The sequence below is a fragment of the Actinia tenebrosa genome, unplaced genomic scaffold (genome assembly GCF_029948245.1).
Source record: "Actinia tenebrosa isolate PJP-AT-01 unplaced genomic scaffold, QUT_ActTen_1.0 PGA_scaffold6__47_contigs__length_16458017, whole genome shotgun sequence".
Lineage (NCBI taxonomy): Eukaryota > Metazoa > Cnidaria > Anthozoa > Actiniaria > Actiniidae > Actinia > Actinia tenebrosa.
In genome coordinates, this window is record NW_028292583.1 from 15,209,255 (window position 1) to 15,231,420 (window position 22,166).

General features: G+C 37.9%; 3 protein-coding genes across 5 annotated transcripts in view; 1 reads left to right on the forward strand and 2 right to left on the reverse strand.

Annotated features, from left to right (window-relative positions):
- The window catches only part of LOC116308778 (polyprenol dehydrogenase), a 34,827-nt gene extending 15,867 nt beyond the window's left edge, over positions 1-18,960 (forward strand). The window contains exons 8-12 of one of the 3 annotated variants that reach the window (XR_004198542.2): positions 14,058-14,257; positions 14,984-15,847; positions 16,154-16,284; positions 18,452-18,605; positions 18,792-18,960. The gene's annotated coding sequence lies outside the window, so the exon portion shown is untranslated. Of the gene's footprint in view, positions 1-2,168; positions 2,301-14,057; positions 14,258-14,983; positions 15,848-16,153; positions 16,285-18,451; positions 18,606-18,791 lie in introns of those variants that run through there. The other 2 variants (XR_004198541.2, XM_031719265.2) reach the window with 2 other exon arrangements.
- Positions 244-6,785, reverse strand: LOC116308776 (uncharacterized). The gene is made up of 9 exons (XM_089039562.1): positions 6,310-6,785; positions 5,223-5,394; positions 4,531-4,632; positions 4,183-4,343; positions 3,588-3,822; positions 2,907-3,133; positions 2,218-2,412; positions 1,787-1,846; positions 244-961 (listed from the first exon to the last, which is right to left on the reverse strand). The coding sequence occupies exons 1-9, from the start codon at positions 6,651-6,653 to the stop codon at positions 736-738; spliced, it is 1,722 nt and encodes a 573-aa protein (XP_088895688.1). The 5' UTR covers positions 6,654-6,785; the 3' UTR covers positions 244-735.
- Positions 7,559-21,350, reverse strand: LOC116308775 (uncharacterized). Its single transcript, XM_031719261.2, has 18 exons — positions 21,140-21,350; positions 19,835-19,892; positions 19,150-19,184; positions 18,787-18,854; positions 16,179-16,295; positions 15,692-15,732; positions 15,351-15,389; positions 14,885-15,003; positions 13,935-14,083; positions 13,547-13,731; positions 12,858-12,963; positions 12,442-12,507; positions 11,937-12,041; positions 11,555-11,655; positions 11,242-11,362; positions 10,892-10,957; positions 10,694-10,762; positions 7,559-10,562 (listed from the first exon to the last, which is right to left on the reverse strand). The coding sequence occupies exons 1-18, from the start codon at positions 21,189-21,191 to the stop codon at positions 8,763-8,765; spliced, it is 3,297 nt and encodes a 1,098-aa protein (XP_031575121.2). The 5' UTR covers positions 21,192-21,350; the 3' UTR covers positions 7,559-8,762.
- Positions 21,351-22,166: the final 816 nt, after the last annotated feature.

The window sequence follows — 22,166 nt, forward strand, 5'->3', positions numbered from 1 at the left end:
CTACTAATGAATCATGCTTAAACGGAATTGAATTTGATTGACAACAAACAGAACAATAAAAAGCTGATCTTCAGTTTCTTTGCTTAAGCATTAAGTCTGTCACCGTGATTTCCAGCTTATTTTTGCTAAAAAAAGACCTTTTTGATTGCACGTTTTTGTTGTCATAGTAACTCGTCAAATTTTCAGCCCCAAGGACAAATACATAGACGGAGGGATATAGGGGTGACGCGGAAAGAAACAATATTATTTTCGAAAATACCTTGTTTTATTTATTTTATTTTAGTTTATCATTTTATTGGCAACAATTTCTTCGTTTGCATATGACGTCATAGCCGCCATCTTAGTTGAATTTAACAAAAGAATAGTCAATGAATTCTTTTGTTGTATCAACCAACATTGGCCGCCGTGTCTTTTGTTATTTCATTCTCTTTGGGAATGATTGAATGCCAGCTATAGTAAAATAAGGGCCCGGTCATTATTTATTGCCTAGGGGGTGATCTGTTCCCCTCTAATTTGTCTGAAAAGTTTGTGACACCCCTCCCTAAATTCTCCCATGCATTCCCCAACCCCCTCCCCCCGGCGATAAAAAATGTCCGGTCCCTGAGTATCATCAAAAATAGTAATTTTCATTCATAAATCGACTCGATATAATTTCAAATACGGTTGCTTGATTCCTAGCAGTCAGAGGCCATATGAGAATTGCGTTCAACAACGAAGTGGGCAAACAAATTAGAGTCATTCTTTAAGTGCTTTTTCCTCGTTCTCGGCGCTCGTTGCACCATAAGACGTAGCCGTGTTGCTCATATCATGGCTTGATTCAACATCTTCGTTTCCGTCGACCGGTTGTCGTCGTGGTTCCGTAAGGTTGAGGTATGCCGAAGTCTTGGAGTAGGATCGAGGTTTCTCGACCGCACAAAGGCTGCAGCTACACATGCCCGTATAGCGCTTGCGGAAATAAAAACTGTCAAGACAAAACGGTGTTGGTCGTATTAGAAAGGTGGCAAAACAATGTATGGCTGGTCGCATTTTGCAGGTGGTCGGTTATAAGAGGTCATACCCTACACTGAGCTGTTGACTGTCTAGATCTCTTAAAGGTCATTTGTTTTGCGTCAGTTTACGCAATTATCCAATATTTGATGTTCCGGAGAGTACATGGTTTCAACTTCCTCTCTATACCTCGCCTCCTCTCCCATCGAAAAAGATCAAATAATGAAACTGGTTCTACCGGTTCAAATTGGATTCGACACAGCAATTTGTATAGGAAATCGCACGAACTCGAGTACAATTTGGAAATTAATAGTCACGAGTAATGTTTTGAAAGTTGTTGTAATTGCATGAGCCTTTAGGCGAGTGCAATTAAAGAACTTTCAAAACATTACGAGTGTCTATTAATTCCAAATTGTACGAGAAGATCGTGCGATTTTTTGTTTATAGTTCACTCGACAAAATTTCAGTAAAAAATGCGAAGCGACGTCGTTCATCTTTGTCTATTTGGCGGCCGATTTTCAGTCCATCCGCGCAACTGAAATGCATAAAAAAGATTAGTTCTTATGGCTTTAAAATTTTATTTATATATTTCTTAAGTACAAAATGATAGAAAATAATTGTTTTAACATTGTTTTGGCCGTGTTGCCTTAGCGACTTAATTCGGTACTCCTACGGAGTACAATTAACGCTATAATTGTACTCCTCTCGACCAATCAGAGTCGAGTAATTTTGTTGAGTGTACTATAACAAACACAAAAACGTTGTGACAAGTGTCAATAACAGGGCTTAAGATACTTACAAGAATGATAAAATCCAAAAAGTAAAGACGACTAGAACAATGACCGCTACTATCCAAATGCTACATGGAGGAAAACAATCGACATTAGCAAGAGTGTAATACTTAGATTACCAACTACTGACAAGGAAATGCGTATATGTAGAGGATGAATATATATGTTGGATAAAAAGGGGGATTTAGTTTACTTCTTTTCTCTCAAAATCAACCCTAACTAGTTCAAACTGGTTAGAGCTGTGCTCCGAGGTCATACATGGACTGTATAGCGGCTGCCAGAGGCGCCTTGACATGCTTTCAGTTCGACCCTGTTGAGCTGCGCCACTGCTGTAATCGTGGTGGTGATTAGCAATGACGAATTTTTTTTTTATTTTTTATTTTTTTGTAGTAGAGAAACACGGATTGAATAATCTTAGAGTAACAAGCCAAGCACATACTTGAGTATATTCAATAGAGGCACGGCCAAGCAGGTCCATACGCCACCACCCATGAACGGTGAATGAAGCAACTGTTTGAACGCAAAGTCAGCTGGTACTGGAGTACGAGACTCTGGATCGACCATGCGCAATAGAACAAGACCTGTAGCTATCACTCCGGTATTCATCCCAAAGTCTGCGATACCACGTTCGAACCTACAAACAAACGATTTAGCCATTTTGAGAACGGTGTATTGGACATACTAGGAATATCCGAGATGGGAAAACATTACCCCTCAAACCGATCAAAAACGGCAGGGCCGGATTAAAGTCAGTCTTGTTTCAACTCCTTTAGATAAGAGTTCGCCTGGGTGGATACCTGGTTTGAGGGGGGAGGGGGAGGGGAGGAGGTTTTCCATGCATTGCCAGTTTTTCTCTTCCTTCCCGATGCCAGCAATGAAGGTTAGATAACTATATAGACTTCTTGGGGCGTATTCGTTTCCCATTTCATACCACGTGTCATTCCCTAGAGTATCATTTCTTTATTTAATGGCTGCGCATGAGAAGACACATGAATATGGATACAACTCAAATAAAGAATCTTATTCGCAAGAGAATGACATGTGGTCGTCTGTATTGGGAGAACATTACACCCATACAAGCTAAAGAGGTATATTGACGAGAACACTTCTTTACAAAGAAATATTTACCAGTGGTTGGGCAATAAGAATCGTGCAAATACCCCAAGCATGATGAAGTTCCATATAAAACCACTGGTGCAGAGGATGAGGAGAGGTCCGATGTCAACAGCTACGGCAGCCACGTCCACTGTTGCTACAGCTGACGTGATGAGGAAGTCAAGGGATGATGAAGCGATTCTTTCCATCATTGATGCGTCGACCAGGTCGTTGAGAGTGTCTATCCTTTCGATGATTAACTAAAGAAAAAGCCGGGTTCACTAGGTGTAAAAGTAACTTATTACTTTGCCATTTACTATATTAAATTTTCCTTAAAATTACCGTCATCTTAATCATGATTGTCGTCAGCGTCATCGTGCATCATTATCAATGGGCATTATAATCATCATCATTACCATTACCGTCGTCATCATCATCATCATGCATCATCATTACCATAATCATTACCATCATCATGATTACCATCACCTTCATCATCATGCATCATCATTACCACCGTCATCATCACCATCACCTTAATCATCATGCATCATCATTACCACCATCATCATTACCATCACCTTCATCATCATGCATCATCATTACCATCTTTACAATCACCATCATCATGCATCATCATTACCACCGTCATCATTACCATCACCTTCATCATCATGCATCATCATCGTCACCATGTCATCAAATGCAACATACCTGCATCACGATTCCTCCAGCCATGCAGAAAGGAAACAAAGGAATACCAGACAAAAAGTTCAGTTCTTTCAATTTACTGGACGTGCTTTCGATAGCAATGATCCCTTGCTTGACACCATAACCGAACAGCATGGCGATGCCTAATACTGCTAAGTGCAAAGCAAGAACATCGATTGAGCTTGCACGAACAGTCTGAATACCAGCCAGTGGTCGACTACCGACGGCATACACGCCTCTGAAATAGAAAAAAGTCTATTAAATCACGCTATTTCTAAAGATTGCGTCAGTGGTCACACACCCTACAGTTTGACAACAATCATGACACATCTAAAGTATACGCTGCACACTTGACGCTGTCAATGATAATATGGTGATGATGGTAATAATGATGGTAATGATTATTAAGGTGACGGATGATGACGAAAGTGTTGTTGGTGGTCGGGTTGTCAGTCATGATGGTGATGAAGACAGTTGTGACGATGATGTTTGATGTTTGATGATGCATGATTATGAACGTGCAAATAGGAGGCCTTCTTTCTCGATTCCTAACACAGTTCATCACCAGCAAGTCAATCACACCAGAATTTCCACATACCTGATGGATATTTTAACTTCCTGCGCAGTGTCAATCCTTTCTCTCTTCACCCACCCCTTGTAAGTAGCAATATTGACCCACATCACACCGAATATGACCGAGAACGTCAAGCCGAGAGTAGCGCTTGCCAGACCAAAATCGCCACCATTTTCAAACCCGAGCTACAAGATAAAGCAATCAAGTCAACGAGTTTATGGTTAAATTCCTACTGAAGATATTTTCAGTGGTTCGAGTCAGGGCTTCCTGTGGGTGGCGTCCCCCTCTGCTCGGGTTCCGGCCCTGAAGATACTGATCAGGACAAAGTGTAAGACCATTGAGTCAAGCCAATACAACAGAAGTGAGACAGACCTTTTTGTATGTTGGTGTGAGGCCGCCAGCCGTGCCGTGTCCACCAGCAAAACCAACGGGTAAAATTGAAGCAAACATTGGCTTCACTCCAAACACAGGAATCTAGAAGAATATAAAACTACGGGTTAGAAAAGTGCTTCTGGGGCATAGACTGAGGAGAGCCTAGTTGGAGCCGGTGTGCTGCATGCTAATTGGATAAGTGGATGTATCGCCTGCTGTGATTGGTTCGATGGATATTATCAATTCATGGGTGGGGGTTGACGTGCCGGTATCCGGGTTCGATTTCCGCATTCGGTGTCATATGAGTTTCTAGTTGCTTCTCTCCTGTGCTTCGAGCGTTTTTCTCCAAACATTCCAAAAATCAACCTTGTACATTCCAACTGTCTTGTCTAGTCCTCGGCTATCACACTTAGCTACTACCAAATGTTTTGTTTTCAGTAATTTGTATCATTATATATTTTAGTCTGTAAAACTGGTGGTAGTAAATTGTTCTATAGAGAAGCCACTGTTAAATCCAATCTAGTCATTTATACCAGCCTCCAGTGAACCTCCCGAGTTTTCTCTCAGTCTCTCATAATCTGCTCTAGACTGCGATATTCCTACATAGAGAGAGGCTTACAATGTGTAAATACGAAAAAGAGGGAAAAAGAGGCCCATATTGACATGCAATAATCGGATTACCAGTCACCTACCAGGAGAGCTCCAGTGACGACCAACGCCACAAGCCATTGACCCCAGGCTATTATCATACCGTACATGAGCTGAGGACCGGCTTGGTTCCAAATAACTTTAACATTAGGGATCTTGGTACCAAGGAACAGCGATGAAAACACAATGTTAATCAGAAAACCTGCGAGGCTATACCTGGAAAAATATATAGGTTATTGACCAGTATAGTAAGAGGTCAGTTCCTATGGAGAAAAACATATTAGCGCGATACTACTCTTCCCAATAGACTTGACTGAATTTTGAATTTTGGTGTAAAAAAACATGTCCACGTGGTACAACATTGGCATCACGTGGTCGATTTGAAATGTACTTCTGGATCACAAGAACAGAAGCTACGAAGGCGATTAAAAAATCACAACTACCTCGGTCTACTGGGAAGAGCAGTATATTGACCTTATAGGGCCTCTTATACTGAGGTCGAAGGTTTTTTCAAGGAATCGAAGTTCCTTCGCAAAGAAAATGAAACAAAATAAGCCGACTTAAATATTGCAACCTTAAACATTTTAAAGATTTTCCTGTATATGAAATGATTTAAGAATGATGAATCAAAAAATGTAAATAGAAATAGAAATTGCGTGCGAATAATCCTCGCGCGACGTTGTCTACAGGCTCTGTATATAATCATGTTTGCGAAGACGTGTGTATAGCTTAAGTAATGAATGCCACATGCTAGAAAACGAAACCCAAGCAACAATACGGATCGCTTGGAAAACCCATCAAAATTCATCAATGAGCTTCAGTTATATTTTTTTTTAGCGTAACAAAAATTCTTGGAAAATCTATGTTTACGGCGTCCCGTTGTACAGACCGCATGAGATGGCTAAATGGGGGAAATGACTGTCATCAACTGTTGAAACGGGCTAAAACTGAAGCAAAGCAAGAAAAGGCAAGACAGGAGTTCATTTGCATAAACCATATAGATTAAAACGTCAATCATATAAATCAGTATCATAATAATTTCTGAAATTTGAAAAGAAGAGGGACGTAGCAAAAACAGGTGACGGTAGATTTCTGTAGAACTTTACAGTATAAGGACAATTCAATACATACCATCCTTGGGTGAAGTTGAGCTTGATAAAAGTCGACACATTTACATCGAGGTCCACCAGTTGAATCGTCACCAGACCAAGAATTCCACCTATTACTGACGCAGGAAGGTAAAGCTTCTGAAAAATCCAACAGTACAACCTCAAGAGCTTTCCAAGGATGAGCAGAAAGCACAGAAAGCAGAAGGAAGCAACAGCGGAGTATGGCAATGGTTGTTGTGGTTTGGAACAGATCCCATCTTGTAAGATGAAGCCGTTCAGACAAAAACACGATGGTCCTGTAGCAGTGTGGTTACTACAGATGCCGTTTACTCCACAGGAATCGAGAACAGAAGCGTTACAAGCCATGCACAATGAATACTAGAGAACTTTATAGCCGCCACAATTCAACTTGTACTACAAAGCGACACTGAACCATGTGAACTATCAACATTGTTAAGCATAATTTGATACCCGAGTTCGTTATTTGATTATGTATTTTAAGTGGTTCTTGACAGACGAGGCATTCGATATGGATTCCGATTGGTTCGTTAGTTTGACCCGTGGCAAACAGTGTTACCCCTCCCCCCAACAAGCCCTCTTTTCTCAACGAGAACGAGTATCATTACCTCGTGGAGATAGAGATCCAGTTTTCCTGTGCACAGAATTACATGAGGAACGTCGTAAAAACTGTAATACAGAGTAAAACTTGAGTGACTTATCAAGAGTGAGGACAAGTACTTTCATTCCTGCTTTTCTTGAATATGCATCACTTAATGTCCCATTCAAAGAACGCGGCTTTTAAAATTCTTTTTTTCTAGGCGGACTTTTTTTTAGGAATTTCACTAATGCGGATCCTGGAAACTACTTTAGTGTACCCCTCGGATTACTACAAAAATACCAACAAGAAAAGTTTAACGTATTGTTCTTGGAAACAAGATGTTTTTGTCAATGCGGACTGGTGTGGTTTGCAACTGTTAACGCGTGCGAAAGAATTTATTTGCAAGGAAAAATGGAATCTTGTATCTTTTTCACACCAACCGGAGAAATTGACCATATCTTGACATCTTTTATTGGTCAATAACTAAAAAACACTGTCTTTTCTCACGCCCGTTAGAAGAGCTAAAAAGGCTACGAACGTTGCCCATGCATAAGTTGCTTAACGCAAAAACAGTGTGAAGCATGATTTATGAAGCGCAACCCCCCCCAACCCCACCCCACCCCCCCCCCCAACCCCCCAAACTTTCAGGCCCCAAAAAAGAAGCAATACAATATTAATACAAAAACCATTACTTTATTAACACATAATAAACCTTCCTAACCTAGTAATCCACAAACCTAATCAACCTTGACATTCCTAGCTCGTTCTTTGAGAATTGTGGGCAAATCTTGTTATATGTTATATGGAAATACACTTATTAACCAAAAAAAAAACCAACTAATAACTAGAGGTTGGGTAAAATGGTCTCTTTCTATTACAGTGATATGGTAAGGGCCCTGTTTAATGTGGTTTTTTTTATAAACCCGTGAAATACACTTTAGCATATCAGTTAGCATTGTAGCTACTTTACTCTAATTCTTTTGTTTTCTATAATGTGTATCCGACTATTACACTCTGGAGTAGTACACTTTGTTTCATGGGTTTATGAAAATCACTCTAAACGGCCCAGCATTCAGTGACCTAATATTTGTTGGCAGAGCGTTGGCACCTTGTTGTGTCGCGAAAGACCGGCATGACAAGAGAGCCAACATTCATCCAACATCAAAAAGCACATACCAACGTTGATCATTTGACCCAACCAATGTCAGGCCATTTGTTAGGGCCCTTTCTTTATTAGTCATTCTGAGGTTGAAAAAATACTGGGTCGAGTTGCCATTGCAGTGCATTGTGGGGCTGTACGCCATCTTAGAAATATGTCCCCAAAAAACAGGCCACAATGCGCTGCAACAGACCAGTTTCGAATTCCAAATTACCGCTGTGTTCCTTGATTACAGACTCATTTGCACAGGGTTAGCCTCGAATCAGTGTTTAAATATTCACAAATACCAACGGTAAAGAAAGCACAGCTTCAACAATACAAACATTTTGAAACTCGACGGACCTTGACTGGAACACGTGAATATTCTGCACAAACTCGAGGCTAACCCTGCTGTGCAAATGTAATCAAGAAACACAGCGGTAATTTGGAAGTCTATACCAACTCGACCCGTCCTCAACCTTAAAAAGGCTAATACGTTAGGACTTCTAAGAAGCCATGCCTAATAGCCTAACTACCAATTTTTCATAACCTATTGACGTGTTCTGCGATCTTTCATCCTGGGCTGCCTGTGGGACGGCAGCAACTTTGAAACGCAACAACCGTTAATTCATTTCCCAAACAAGTTCTCAACATTTCAACCACTGTCCCTCGAGCATGCGCAGCTCAATGCTACAGCTCTTCGATCAGTTCTTTTCAACTTATCCAGTGTTGCGTTACCCTAAATAACGGACGTAGCATGACAGACAGACGCTATTATACTACTACAGCTTCGTGTGGGAGAATACCTTAACAACCGGCTGCGTGACCTCGGCGACGGCATATTGCGTGACCTCGGTGAGTGGGTACTGCGTGACTTTGGTGACTGCATGTTGCGCGGTCTTAATTCTTTATTCTTTCTTTCAGGACTTCCGGTTGAGTCTGTCGATATTTTCTTATTGCTGTTTTCTTGTTGGATCTGACATTTTGGACACGGAGAAGAAGGAGCGTTCGTCTCCTTACCCGTGCTAAAGGACCTTAGAGACGATAACCGCTCCACTCTGTCGTCCGCATTCTCTTCATCAGATTTCGAGTTTTCACATTCCGACCTTGATTTAAAACCATTTCGCATCTCGCGTCTTGAGGAGTTCGTCGAAGCCTTTCTCCTGGGGCTGCCTTTAAAAAAGAATTCTGTGGTTTTACCCTGGTTGTTATCAGAGTCCAGGTCCGAAGATCTTCGACTTCCTCGTTTATTTCTCCTGGCTTCGCTTCCTGGAACTTCAAGTTTTTGTTTCTTGGTCGGTGACACGTCATTCATTGTCTTGCCTTCATTCAATGTTACCGTTCTGTTCCTTGATCTTCGTAAGCAATTTTCCCTCAAAACTTTATTTTCCTTGAGCGGCTCGTCTTTGTCGGATAACTTGGGACTTTTTGGGTTATTTATACTAGGAACTCTTTCCTGTTCAGGCTCTGTGTCTTCTGTTGTCCCAACTTCTTCCTCTTCGCTTTTTGCTGATACTCTTCTCGACCTGGTGCTTCTTGTTTCCCGTTGTAGTATATCAGAGGTTATACCATCAGCTACATCCCCTGCACTTTTTGATCTAGTTCTACCAGACGTTATAACTTGACCATCATATGATTCCTGTTTACGTTGTTTGCTACTGCGCAAGGATCGCGTAGGGCTTGGAGGCAAATCAAACTCTTCTCTCGTTGATTCTGTCTCTTCAGAGGTAGAGTCGGATGTTTGTCCTTTGGTTCGTGGTCTTGTGAGTCCTATCTTATTGGCCTCCTCCGCCTTAACATCATAACCACTGTCGTCAGGAACCTGTTTGGATGTAGAACGTTGATGGCTTCTCGTCGTGACTTTCGGTAATTCACTTTCATTCAGTTTTTCTTTGCTTTCATCAGTAGAATCGACCACGATATTCTGTTCAAACGTTATATCCCCTTGACTTCGAGACCTTGTTGATCTTTTAGATGTGTCACACCCCTCCTTCCTGCCGTCTTCTTCGTCTGCTTTAGATTCAGGGTCTACTGCTTCTTTAGCACCTCCTGATTTATTAACTCCTCTAGAATCCTGGTTCTCTGACTTCAAACGGTTATTCATTATGTCCTTCCTAGATTTGTACGCAGAAAATCCCCTCAAACGACGACGCGTTTTGATCTGAGGTGAGTCTTCAGAGTCAGACGAGTCGTACCCACCTCTTACGTCCCCCTCGGAGCATTCACTCGGTTCTTTGCTTTGATTCAATTCCGCGGTAATTTCCTCAGCACTCGTCTGGCCGTAGTTACTTGACTGCGCACTTGAAGATGACACTGATTCTAAGCCACCCTCTGCGGCAGGACCTCGAGCTGGTTCGCTACCATCACCGGTATAGTTCTTGCCACAGGATTCCCGTATCCATCTGAGATCGTTCTCATCTATATCGATAGTATCGTCGGTCATTACATCATGCGCTTTCCAGAATACTTGTTCCCTCACACGAAATAATTCACGCCGCATCTTTTCTCGTTTGCTGACCATGTAACAGAGGTTTCGTAGCTGCGGAAAGAGAAAAAAGGTTTAAGAATGGATGTTAAATATCATTGAGTGATGCGAGGTGTGAAGCTACTCGACGTGAGCATATCACAAGAGAAAATCACGCGCTGGATTTTATAATCGAGATCACTTACCCTCTCAAGGTCACAGCGCATTTTCATAAGTTCTTCGATTTGTATCTGTAGACTACGACTGGCCATGCCCTGGAATTAAAATATAAATAACGATTCACATTACGAATGAGTCATTGGTATCTCTCTTCCTGACCAAACTAGCTACCATCCCACTGGCGAATGCCTGACCGCGCATGCTCCACAAAGAATCACACTGACCTGTTTTCCGCACAGTTTTTCTTGCTGTTCCAACGACGGAGGAAGCAGGGGAAGATCATCACGAGCCTGTGATAGAACAAATATTTGTGAGTTCACAAGTATAGATAGCAGAAGTACACAGTACAAGAATACAAGAATCATCGCAATAGACCCCTTGCATATGAGGTCAAAGCAGCTCAATTTGGAGGGCAAAACAAAAGAATTTCAGTCTCCTTAGAATTGGATAATTGAGCTGCATTCCCACGTGCTGCAAGGGGTCTCTGACCGAATCGATTCGTAGAGGACACCAATGTTTACAGCCTAGTTGAGGAATACATACAAACTTCATTCAATGTCTTTCCAATACTAACCTTTCTCTTTAGGGTCCAGAATGCATGTATGTGTGCTGCTAGCTCCTTGGGTATGTTCAAGTCCTTAGCAGCTTCCGCTACATCGACATATTTATAGAATTCTGTCTCCATCTGTTTTAACCTGGATGTTAAAAAAAGGTATATATACATGTATGAAAAATATAGTTTATATGGTATAAGTACTTTAAAATATGTATAAAAACAAACGATTTGAGACGTGTCTCTTCGTCCGTTTTGAAGCCCTATTCAAAAAGGTAATATCATAGCAGAACTTAGGGTAATCAGGGCAGATTATAAGTAAGGTAGATCATACCGTTTTTGTCTAAGATTTTCAGCTTCTTCCGCATCTTGCTTGGCTTTCTCTGGAGATCGTGGTGGAGACTTGTTTTTGTGCCCATGTTTGTCACAATAACACTATAAACAAGCAAAAAAAATGTTCTTTAATATTACTGTATTACTGTAGCTTTACGTCCTTTTTCCAGAATGTAGCCTCATTGTGCTTTATAAAACGACTGTTATAAATCTCCTGTTCTGATTGAACACTAGAATTGGCAGAACACTAGAGAAGTATCGAGAAGCACTCCACTACACGTCATGCTTCTACTATTATTTCTCTGCTATACACACACTTTTTCTATTTTATCAATGGAGCAAGTAAAATCTCTACATAGAGTTTTGCGTGCTAATCCACTTACTAGATGTCGAACACCATCAACAGCCGAGTCATCCAGGATTGTTTTCATTTCAAGTCCACGCTGGAATCCACAGGTCACATGGAATGCAGTCATACAGGTTTTTACCTGAAATAGAATATTTCACAATCAACTATTTAGTGCAAAGTAATCTTTTCCTATCTTGAATGCCAACCCATATCCTTCTGCAGATGTTGTTGCTGTTGCTACTGTTGTTGTTGCTACTGTTGTCGTTGCTGCTGTTGTTGCTGCTGCTGTTGTTGCTGCTGCTGTTGCTGCTGCTGTTGTTGTTGTAGTTGTTGCTGCTGTTGTTGTTGCTGTTGCTGCTGCAGTTGCTGTTGTTGCTGTTGTTGTTGTAGTTGTTGCTGCTGTTATTGTTGCTGCTGTTGTTGTTGCTGCTGCTGCAGTTGTTGTTGTTGCTGCTGTTGTTGTTGTTGTTTGTTGCAGATGTTGTTGTTGTTTACTTCATACTGATCATAGACATGATGACATACAAGAGACTACATACCGTACACTGAATACAAGCTCCATGTTTCTCCCTACACAAGAAGCACACTAGATTCCACCTCTTGGCCTGCAATGAAAACAAATTCACACATAAGACTTCACTTTTGGGAGCAGGCGTAGCTCAATAGTATTAGTGTACAGCCTTCAGAGCTAGAGGTCCGCAGTTCAATCCGGAGGATCTCCACGTCTGTTTCAACTACTTTCTGTTCTAGTTTTTAGCTAGTTATCTCTACTCTCTGTTCTGTAGCTTCATTCTGAAGGGGTAAAGAGTGTATCTTTGAACACTTTACTTTTAGGGAGAATTGGGCAACCACTCCCGCAGCATTGAAGGAAAAAAATAGCTTAACCTTTTTACCTTTTACTTCACTCTTCTAGTTATAGGACTCAAATGAGTAGCATTGGGTTATTCTTACTTACAGGAATATTTTCAAGTTTTATGATTGGTTCCATCCTTTCGACACTACCAAAGCCAACTTCGGGTACCCACAGAGCACAGCTGACGTGAATCCAGTTCTTTCCTTTCCTGTCAATCAAAAAAAAGTGTTGTATTATGATATTTCGTTTCAATGAAATGCCTACCTATCCCAATTTCTCCCTCCCTCCCTTGAGTAACACTGTCAACTTATAGACTGCTTGAATGTGATATCAAAGTCAAAGCTGCTCAATAGAGGTTTTGTACCATTCACGTGACGGCAGTCATGTTAGATGGCAGGAACAATACAAGTCGTTTTACATGAGAAAGAATTCAATTCCCAAGCGCAAAGGGAATTTATTGTTCTGCCATTTAACCACAGGCAGTACGAGCTGTATTATGGTGCCGGCAAGTGATGGTGCAAAAGCCTCTTGAGAATTGGCAAATAGGTAGTTATTACCATCCAATGCATTCCTGACTTGCTGCAAGGGGTCTAGATACACTGCATACATACTGGTATGTATAATCTTAAGATGAAAACATGGCCTCACCCATCCCTCCCTTGAGTAACACTGTCAAATTCAATATACAAAGTATACTGGTTGAGTCATGATTACAACATGACCCAACCCCACACCACCCCTCAGTACCAGTACATTATACAATGCAGTCAAGTTATTACAAGTCAACTTACTTTGTTTGTTTCATGGCACCACCAGGATTAGGACACAGCTTACAAGCTGGTTTACTAACACCCCTCCTACAAGGCCGACAAAGCCAGCTACCAGACGGAATGTGTTGAATGCCATAACAAGCTTGGTGCACACAAATATCACATGAATCGCAGAATACCATCTCATTGCCCTCTTCGCTATCAGGCTGGGGAAAAAATGATAAATTACAATTAGAATTATTCAGCTTTTCAACAAAGGTTCTTGAAGGTTCTTATAATCCCAACTACTGAATGGAACTATCTTTACTGTGTATAGACTTAAACTTGTGATGGGTATTAACCCCAGTGTCCTCTAGTGATTGGCTAGGATTCTGAGGGAAAAGTTTCTGTATAAAGGAAAAATACTCACCGACTGGCAGACTTCACAGCATACGCTTTCATCATATTCAATACTAAGCCCCTTCTGGGTAGCTATAGCATGACCCATGTTCTCGTAGCACTTATCCTCCAAGTATGATATTGCTTTTTCTAGGGCATCTTCTTCAAGCTCTAGATGTCCTACATGGTAAAACAAGTGAAAAGAATTTGTATGACATACGAAGGGTCACAACATGGTGTGCTATGAAAGAACTATGGGTGGAGCTGGAGGTTTAGAACTCACTGCTGTGGTTGCTAGCTTGGGTCAAGGGTTAAACCCTAATTTGTCCACCATGTGATCTGAGTTTGTTTGAGGTATTATTACAGGAAATCCCACGATCTTGAGTACAATTCAGAATTTATAGGTACGAGTGATGTTTTGAAAGTTTTCAAAATTGGATGAGCCTTTTAGGTGAGTCCAATTTGAGAACTTTCAAAACATCAGGAGTATCTATAAATTCCAAATTGTACAAGAACATTTAGCTAATTGTGTAATTTTTTGTTTACAATACACTCAGCAAAATTGAGGAATTAAATTGGGACTCTAAGCTACAGAGTACAATTTGGGATTTAATTGTACTCCTCTTGTCCAATCGGAATCGAGTAATTTTGTTGAGTGTATTATAATAATTGTTGTAATAGGTGACACAATGACGATGTTGGACTATGATATTAACGTGTCAACCAATAGTTTTTGTCACCTTGCTTTGTTGAACTGTCCAACAGATTTATGTTTAGTGATTTAATTAACAATTACAACAAATTGTACCATATCCCACTAATTATACTGAACATTTATTTTACAATCAAGTAGACCTTTTCTGAATTTGCTTGGATGACTAAACAATGGTTTCACTACCAGGTTGGACTCAATGAATAAAAGAATCAAATTCATGTTCATCCAAGCGAATTCGGGAAAGGTGTATTGGGTAGCTTAATTACCTTTGTTTCTTCTTGATTTGTTGAGATTATATAACCATTCTACGTCTATCCGACTTAAATCATAATTACAAGGGGATTTCCCTTTTCTTTTATCTTCAGAGTTCAATAACTTCCCTGAGCTGTGAAGAGAGCAGAGAGCATATTCATAATCACATTTATTGATATGTATCTGTGGACATTCCTTTCTACCTAATGAAGCAGCAAGAAGGAAAGGTCGTTGACTAGATGACTTAAGACTTGCTTTGAAATAGTTCAAAATGCTGAGAGTGCATACCCAAGGATTATAGAGTGAGGTCATGAAATTCGTGAAAATAGATATTAGAATGATACATATTTGTAGATGCTAAGTCCATTGTTTTCTTTTGTGTCTATTTGACTATTACACATTGACTGACACTTTTTATTTCATGGGTGAAATGCCTTCGCTCTGACCAGGGTTTTACAGTATTTATAAATTTATACTTACAGTTTAAATATCGATGTCTTCTTGGGAGTTTCAACAAAGCTGTGTATATAAAAAAACGTATATTAGCAAAAATAGCAAGCATAAACAATGTCTCTATAAATACTAATCATGTACAACTTGTTTAAAAAGGCTGTTTTACAAATACATCAGTTATTATAGCTGCCAACAGTCAAGTATTCCTAAATTTGTCTTTGAAGTATTAAAGTAACAGGGAAACATGTCAAACTTGTATAATATTTGCAATATCTGTCATTGTAGCAGAAATTAATGGTGTTAATTCATGATTGATTTTTTTAGACAACAGAAGAAAATCATATTAAACAGATATGATTGCTATTTACCTAAAAGATGGCTGTGATAGTCCCTCTGGATGAACTGGTACCTGAATCGAATAAATAAACATCAGATTCATCATCACATTTTATATACAATTATGTTACTTGCCGCATCTGAAAGTCAACAGAGGAAGTTTTCAACAGAGGAAGTTTTCAACAAAGGTATTCACTTGAAATAAAAACATTTATGCAGATAAAACAATTAACAAAGAGGTTTGATGGAGTTTCTAATCTTATATCAGAAAAAAAAACTTCAAAAATGGGAATTTCTTTTTTCTTTTATTCTATTTCCCATTTTTCTTCCTGTTCAATGTTACTCCTGATTGCTTCCTTACCCTTCAGGCAAACTATGCTATTTTCAAATTAATTTCCAAAGTAGACTCCGCTCCCACACGCATGGATAATTCCCAAGTATCCAATTCTTAAATGTTAATTATTTTTAATTTTTAACAACAATTTATTTTTCAGATTTTCACTTCTATTCAAATTTTACCTGTACTCCTCGTTCCCATTCTTGTCGCCAAGGGTCAACAATTGTCATGTAGTTTTCAGGATTTAAGATTTGAGTGTCCGGTAGCTTCATTGCACTGATTAGATCGGTACGAAAAATCTATTGAGAAAAATTTAATGATATGAGAATAAATATTATTATCATGAGGGATAAAACGAAAAGCATAGAATGTAACTTGTTACATTGGTGCAAGAATAACTGAAACCACAGTACTACACAGGATATGGAATAAAATGTACAATATTCTACAAGGCACAGTGTTGTGTTCCTAGTTGTTACTTATGCCAGGTGAATTCTAAGTATCAACATAGATTTTAATTATTAGAAAGAACAATACAATAGTCAAGCAAAACAATACAAGGGATTTGATTCAAACCATCAACTAAAAATATCACATGAAATTTTATTTTGGAGCTTTGTTTTGAGTTATATAAGTAAAAGGAAATGAATATTAGAAAATTGACAAAGAAAAAATATATAAAATAAACTCAAAATTTTATCATTAAATTTGAAAAATGAATTCATTAGATAATAAAGGAGATAACATTTCATTTTTGATGAAGTTCAATGCCATATTCTGTAAGTAAATAAAAATTAAGTTTAAAATAATTGTGAGATAAGAGGAAGATGTGCAGTAAATATTAAGCAGCTTTACATTGCCAAAAACCTATTCTTTTACATTGCTTTTCTTGTCAGCAAATAAGAAAGTATTGGATGACAAAAGGGAAGCATGATTTGACAACACTTCATGAATCCTATTTAAATTACTGACTTAATAATTTGTACATTATTCTGTCATTTTAACAAACACTAACCTATAGACACACAAGCCCTTTTCTCCTTATATCCACCTTATGACTTGTGAAGACTACAATACAACATTTAATAGAATTTAAATGGAAAGCTAAATGCAAGGATTCTTTCGTTAAATTTTGAAATCAGACTCAAATACATTGACAGTAAGTTTAAGGCAGATATGAAGTCACACCAAAGAGAAACCTGCCTAAGTCTACAATATATTCTCATAAAAATACTTCCTTTATACAGCAAAATCTTAGCACATAAGTAAAATGAATATATCTAGACAATAAAACTTAACACCTTACTAAGAAAATAGATTTTAGACGACCAATATATGTATGGAAGTGTTATCTGTCTAAAGATGAACGCTACAAAATGATGACTTTCACTTCTTTCCAAAATGATTTATGCAGTTCACACATAAACTTATGTCTAGAAATAACATTGACTAGAAACATTTTGGTTTTACCATAATCAGAAAAATATCATCCAGTTTCTTCCCTTATAATCTCTGCAGTGAACCCTTGGATTGTATGGTGATAAATGTATTCTTGTAAAATGACTGGGTTAGGATTCCGTCTAGATCTTATGATCCAGACATGCAAATGATCTTAGCTATGTGTTGACACCTGAGACACAAGGCCATACATTCGTAAATGGAATTTTGAGCAAACAGCTTTTGATCCTGAGGTGTGGTTAATTGTTACAGCAATTTATATATAATCATTTGAAAATTATTAACAATATTTATTTGCAAAATATACTGCCAAAAGTTGTAATATTTTTTGCAACAAAAGCATGCATTAGACTTTAAAATATCCTTAAGCCAAAAGGATAGAATTTTCATTTTTTGTCTTAAATATTTTGCAATTGTTCAAAATCAAAGTACAAAAAGAAGATTAGTACGAAAAGCCCTACAATAGAATAATAAAGATCATTTTCTAGAGATTCAAGGATATTTTATTAGCTTTTCATTAATAAATAATTATAGGTCATCAAATAAAGATCCCAATCAAATGTGACAATAAATGTTTCTTAAATCTATTTAAAAAACAGCAAACCTAGCTATGTATTATTTTGTTTTGAAAACCTAATTTATCATAATCATCTATGACGTATCTTGAAAATAAATTGCTCCTAACCAAAATGGCTTTTAAAAAATGCAATAAACTTATACCGGCTAGGCTTTCTTTCCCATTGGGACAAAGGTCATTTGCTGGTTTCTGGTAATTTCCAATATCTTAGACAACCAAGCGAGTATCATTCTCTTCTGTTATATATAGCAAAAGGCACAGACATCAAGATATCAGTACAGCAAGTATCTTTTCTTCTATTATCATCCTTATAAAAACAATGCTCTGCTGTGAAGTGATATCATATAAATGTAATAAATAAAAATAACTGCAATGGTTATGCTATGGGTCACTTAAATTAACAATCTTCTTTTATCATAGGTAAGACATCTATTCTGATGGGCATTATAATTTTGAGCAACAAAAAACAGCCTTCTTTTGGTTTTAATTTCAAAGGAAAAGCTATCATAAAATCAGCCTGTTTGATGCTAATAAGAATTGACTCCCCAGAAAGAATTTAATGGAACTATTCAAGGTAGAAAACACAACTAATGTTTCAGCAATGGATCTTCCTGTATCGGTATAAACATAACAATTCAGGGTGGAATGTTGTGGTGGACTTTTGATAAAAGTATTTTGTGTTAAGATATATTTAGATATAAATAGATATATAGATATAGATATATTTAGATTTATTTTCAAAATGTTTTGCTTACCTCAGCAGGCTTAGTGATACGGCCATCAGGAGACAAGAAAGGAACAGGTGAAGGTGGACCTGAAGAAGCTAGAGAGGATATATATGCAAATTAGACAAATATGTCAGCATTATTCACAATGACTCTAACTTGAGTGTACTATGCAAATCTGATAATAAAAGGTAAATAGATGAATTGATAAAGATTACCTTGAACCCTCCCTCCAAACACAAAATCATATAACACCTTTAAATGTTATTATTAATTATAATATATATATATATATATATATTCTGTTGGGGTGTCAATGAAAGACCAAATATACACAAAAATATCTGTTATGGAAACATGAAATAAAGAACATTAGCAGATTTTCATACATACATTTCCATTCATCAGCTATAATTGCATTTATCCCCCTATAACAAAAACAAACAACAAAATATAAATAATAACAATAAAAAATGATAATCAGAGCTAAAAAATACTGCCTGGTCAATGTATAATGTGTCACCAATTGCCTTGTAGGGCAGCCCTCTTGACATGCACACATACAGGTATGTTAATCTGTCTGAACTGACAAGTGAACTTTTCTAGCTATTGAGCAGCCATTACTTATTATGAAATATGAACTATAAATTATGTAACTATTAAATCATCATCACATAGGTATCCCAAAAAATATGAAATTCAAAACCACAGTTTAACAAGAGTCACATTGGCTTCGCTTTAATTTAAGTTTAGGATGAGTGGTTACTGACTGCGATAATGAATACAAGACTCCAGAGAAGCAAAACAATAATGATTGTTACTCTTTACGCCCCCCAGGCTGGAAGGATGATGCTTGGTCACTCTAGCTGATAAGTTTAATAATACTCTCTTTATATATATATATATTACTCTTGTAATATTACTCCGCAATATCAGAATTATGTTGGCAAAGTGATTATATTATTATATAATTATTATCCCCAATGAAAAGAGCTACTATTGTTATGCACAGGGATGTGGTATATAATTTAATTTAATGTATAGTTTTAAACAAAAGATATAAAAATAGCAGACTCACCCCTTACAATCCATTGGCTTCAACCTCTTACTCGGCCTTTCATCATTTTCTGCATCTTCTAAGCAAAACAAAACAAAACAAAACAGTGATGTAGATAAGTACAGCAAAACAAAGATGTAAGCAAAAATCTTTGAAAATTTCACTATTATACTCTAATATTATTTCACGATTAGAACTTTTAACAAAACTTTTCTCTCATAAGAAACCTCAAATCTTATAATTACAATGCAAAGCTATTATCAACAACATGCTACTTTCACATATTCCATAAATAATTATGATGCAAATTTATGCTACAAAAAACAGAAAGCCAAAAAGTTATTAAGTAAATTATGTACAATATTTCTGTACAATAAGAAATATTGATTTTTTTAAAATATAGTTTGTATATCAGCTTTATTGAGAGGCTATCTATTTTGAAGTAGAACATATCTACAAAGCGTTTTTTTACAAAATGATTGTTTTGAACTGATATGCTTTATCATATGACAAATGAATGCTTAAAGAAGCATTCAAGCATTGAATAAACCATGATTTTCATGAAAAATGGCTTTGAATGACAACTAAGGTATCTAAGAGGACTGTACTTTATGGATCAGGTTTTATCTGATATATATCATTTGTTTATAAACAATTCGTGATCGATATTAAAAGTCAAAATTATGCAAAATTATGCTAATTAGGTTATTTTCGGATATCAAACGCCATTAAAGTCGACATCTCATCGTCCGACATGACAGAAACAGAATGCAAACTTTAAATTTGCGAGAATAAATCTTTTCGATGAGCGTGGACGGTATTCTATCAATAATAAATGTTTAATTCGACTAAAATCATGTGGTTCGAAAATCGATCATAACACGATGCATCGAGTATTCAGCTTAAGAAGCACTTAGAAACAGTGTCATTCATACTTAGAAAAAAATATTTATCCCCTATTTTAATAATAGGATTCTAATATCAGACATTATAAAGTGTTCTGGCACCAAAAGGTCGAGGTTTGGAGGTCTTGGAGCTTGAACGTGAACGATAATCATAAAAATCGTTGTATTACGTTACGGTTTTTCCACGCACTTCGCGACCAGCGACCGGCGCCATCTCGCAAAAAACATTACTATTTACCTCGCTAAAAGGTAAATATCAACGTCTAGAAAAGGTCCTATGAGATAATATTGACCGTATACGATGATTGTGAGCTTTAACGAGAGGAGAGGGCAATTATTACCCAAGCACTTCTTCGCTTCTTGCATAAATTACACTCACAAAAACCATCACAATCAATTCAAAGTGGAGGCGAGGTCTTACCTAATAGCGAAACATCAGTGCTTCTTTTCCCACTCTTAGAGTTCAAACCCATCCTTAAAATCCAAGCAGAACGACAGCCAAGGGCTTTAAGATTCAATGCCAATCACAAATCTGTCGTTTCTTGTTCTCTTTGGGGGTTAAAATCGGTAGAAATACAGCCATATTAAACACTTCCCGCCAAACAGCAGACGTCCCTCGCTAAAACCACTCAGGCATCCCTCGTGGTGACGTCATGGCTTCATGTGATGAATAACACAGGCATCCCAATATCATCAACACGCTTTAACACAGGAATCCCATCATTATTTTCGAAATAGCTTCCTCGTGCACGTGTTGTTTGGCGTTTTATATATGCAATTGTTTTTGTCGATATCAATTCAGTTACAAAGACAACCGCTTGTGTTGAGTAAAGCCTCAATATGTTCCTTAATCTGAACGAAAGGTTATCCGTGTCCTTAGGGGAAAAGTTAGCGGAGGGGGGACACCACTCCCTTGGGACAGAGGGTGGGGTAGTTGTCTGATATCTACATATTAAATGTTAAAAAGTACATTCGTAATTTCTTCCAAAACGCCGTCTAGCCCTTCCTGTATAGGATCTATTCACCATGCAGTTGACGTTCACGGCAAACGTGAAACGTCAGTTGACCAGTAAAAAATTCTTTTAAATTACTAAAAAAGGAGCGCAAAAAAGTCCAAGCAGTAGAAAAACAAAAGAGTATTTGCGCTTGGTGAGAAGGCTTGTAAAAGGTAAAGTAAAATAAAGGAAAACTATGAAAACATGGTCACGTTTGCCGTTTGCGGGGAGAAAAAAAAGTCAATCTAAAACTCTCTATTTCTTATGCGTGACATTCGGTTCTGACATGAACATAAAGAGGAATGGAAAGCTAGGGTCAAGACTAATACCGAGTTCCGACACACGTACTGACCAACCTCCTCATGTACGTATGGCATATCCCACTTTCCATAACCAGTCATATTATATATATTCACATTTAGAAGTGTACCCAAATAAATACAGCTGGCTCAT

Coding starts and splice junctions, on each gene's coding strand:
- LOC116308776 (XM_089039562.1), bottom strand. CDS start 6,653: ATGGCTTGTAACGCTTCTGTTCTCGATTCCTGTGGAGTAAACGGCATC. Junction 5,395..6,309: donor CTCAACTTCACCCAAGGATG/GTATGTATTGAA, acceptor ATATTTTTCCAG/GTATAGCCTCGCAGGTTTTC. Junction 4,344..4,530: donor TCACACCAACATACAAAAAG/GTCTGTCTCACT, acceptor TTTATCTTGTAG/CTCGGGTTTGAAAATGGTGG.
- LOC116308775 (XM_031719261.2), bottom strand. CDS start 21,191: ATGGGTTTGAACTCTAAGAGTGGGAAAAGAAGCACTGATGTTTCGCTA. Junction 16,296..18,786: donor GTATCACTAAGCCTGCTGAG/GTAAGCAAAACA, acceptor TTTTCTCAATAG/ATTTTTCGTACCGATCTAAT. Junction 15,733..16,178: donor AATGGGAACGAGGAGTACAG/GTAAAATTTGAA, acceptor TATTCGATTCAG/GTACCAGTTCATCCAGAGGG.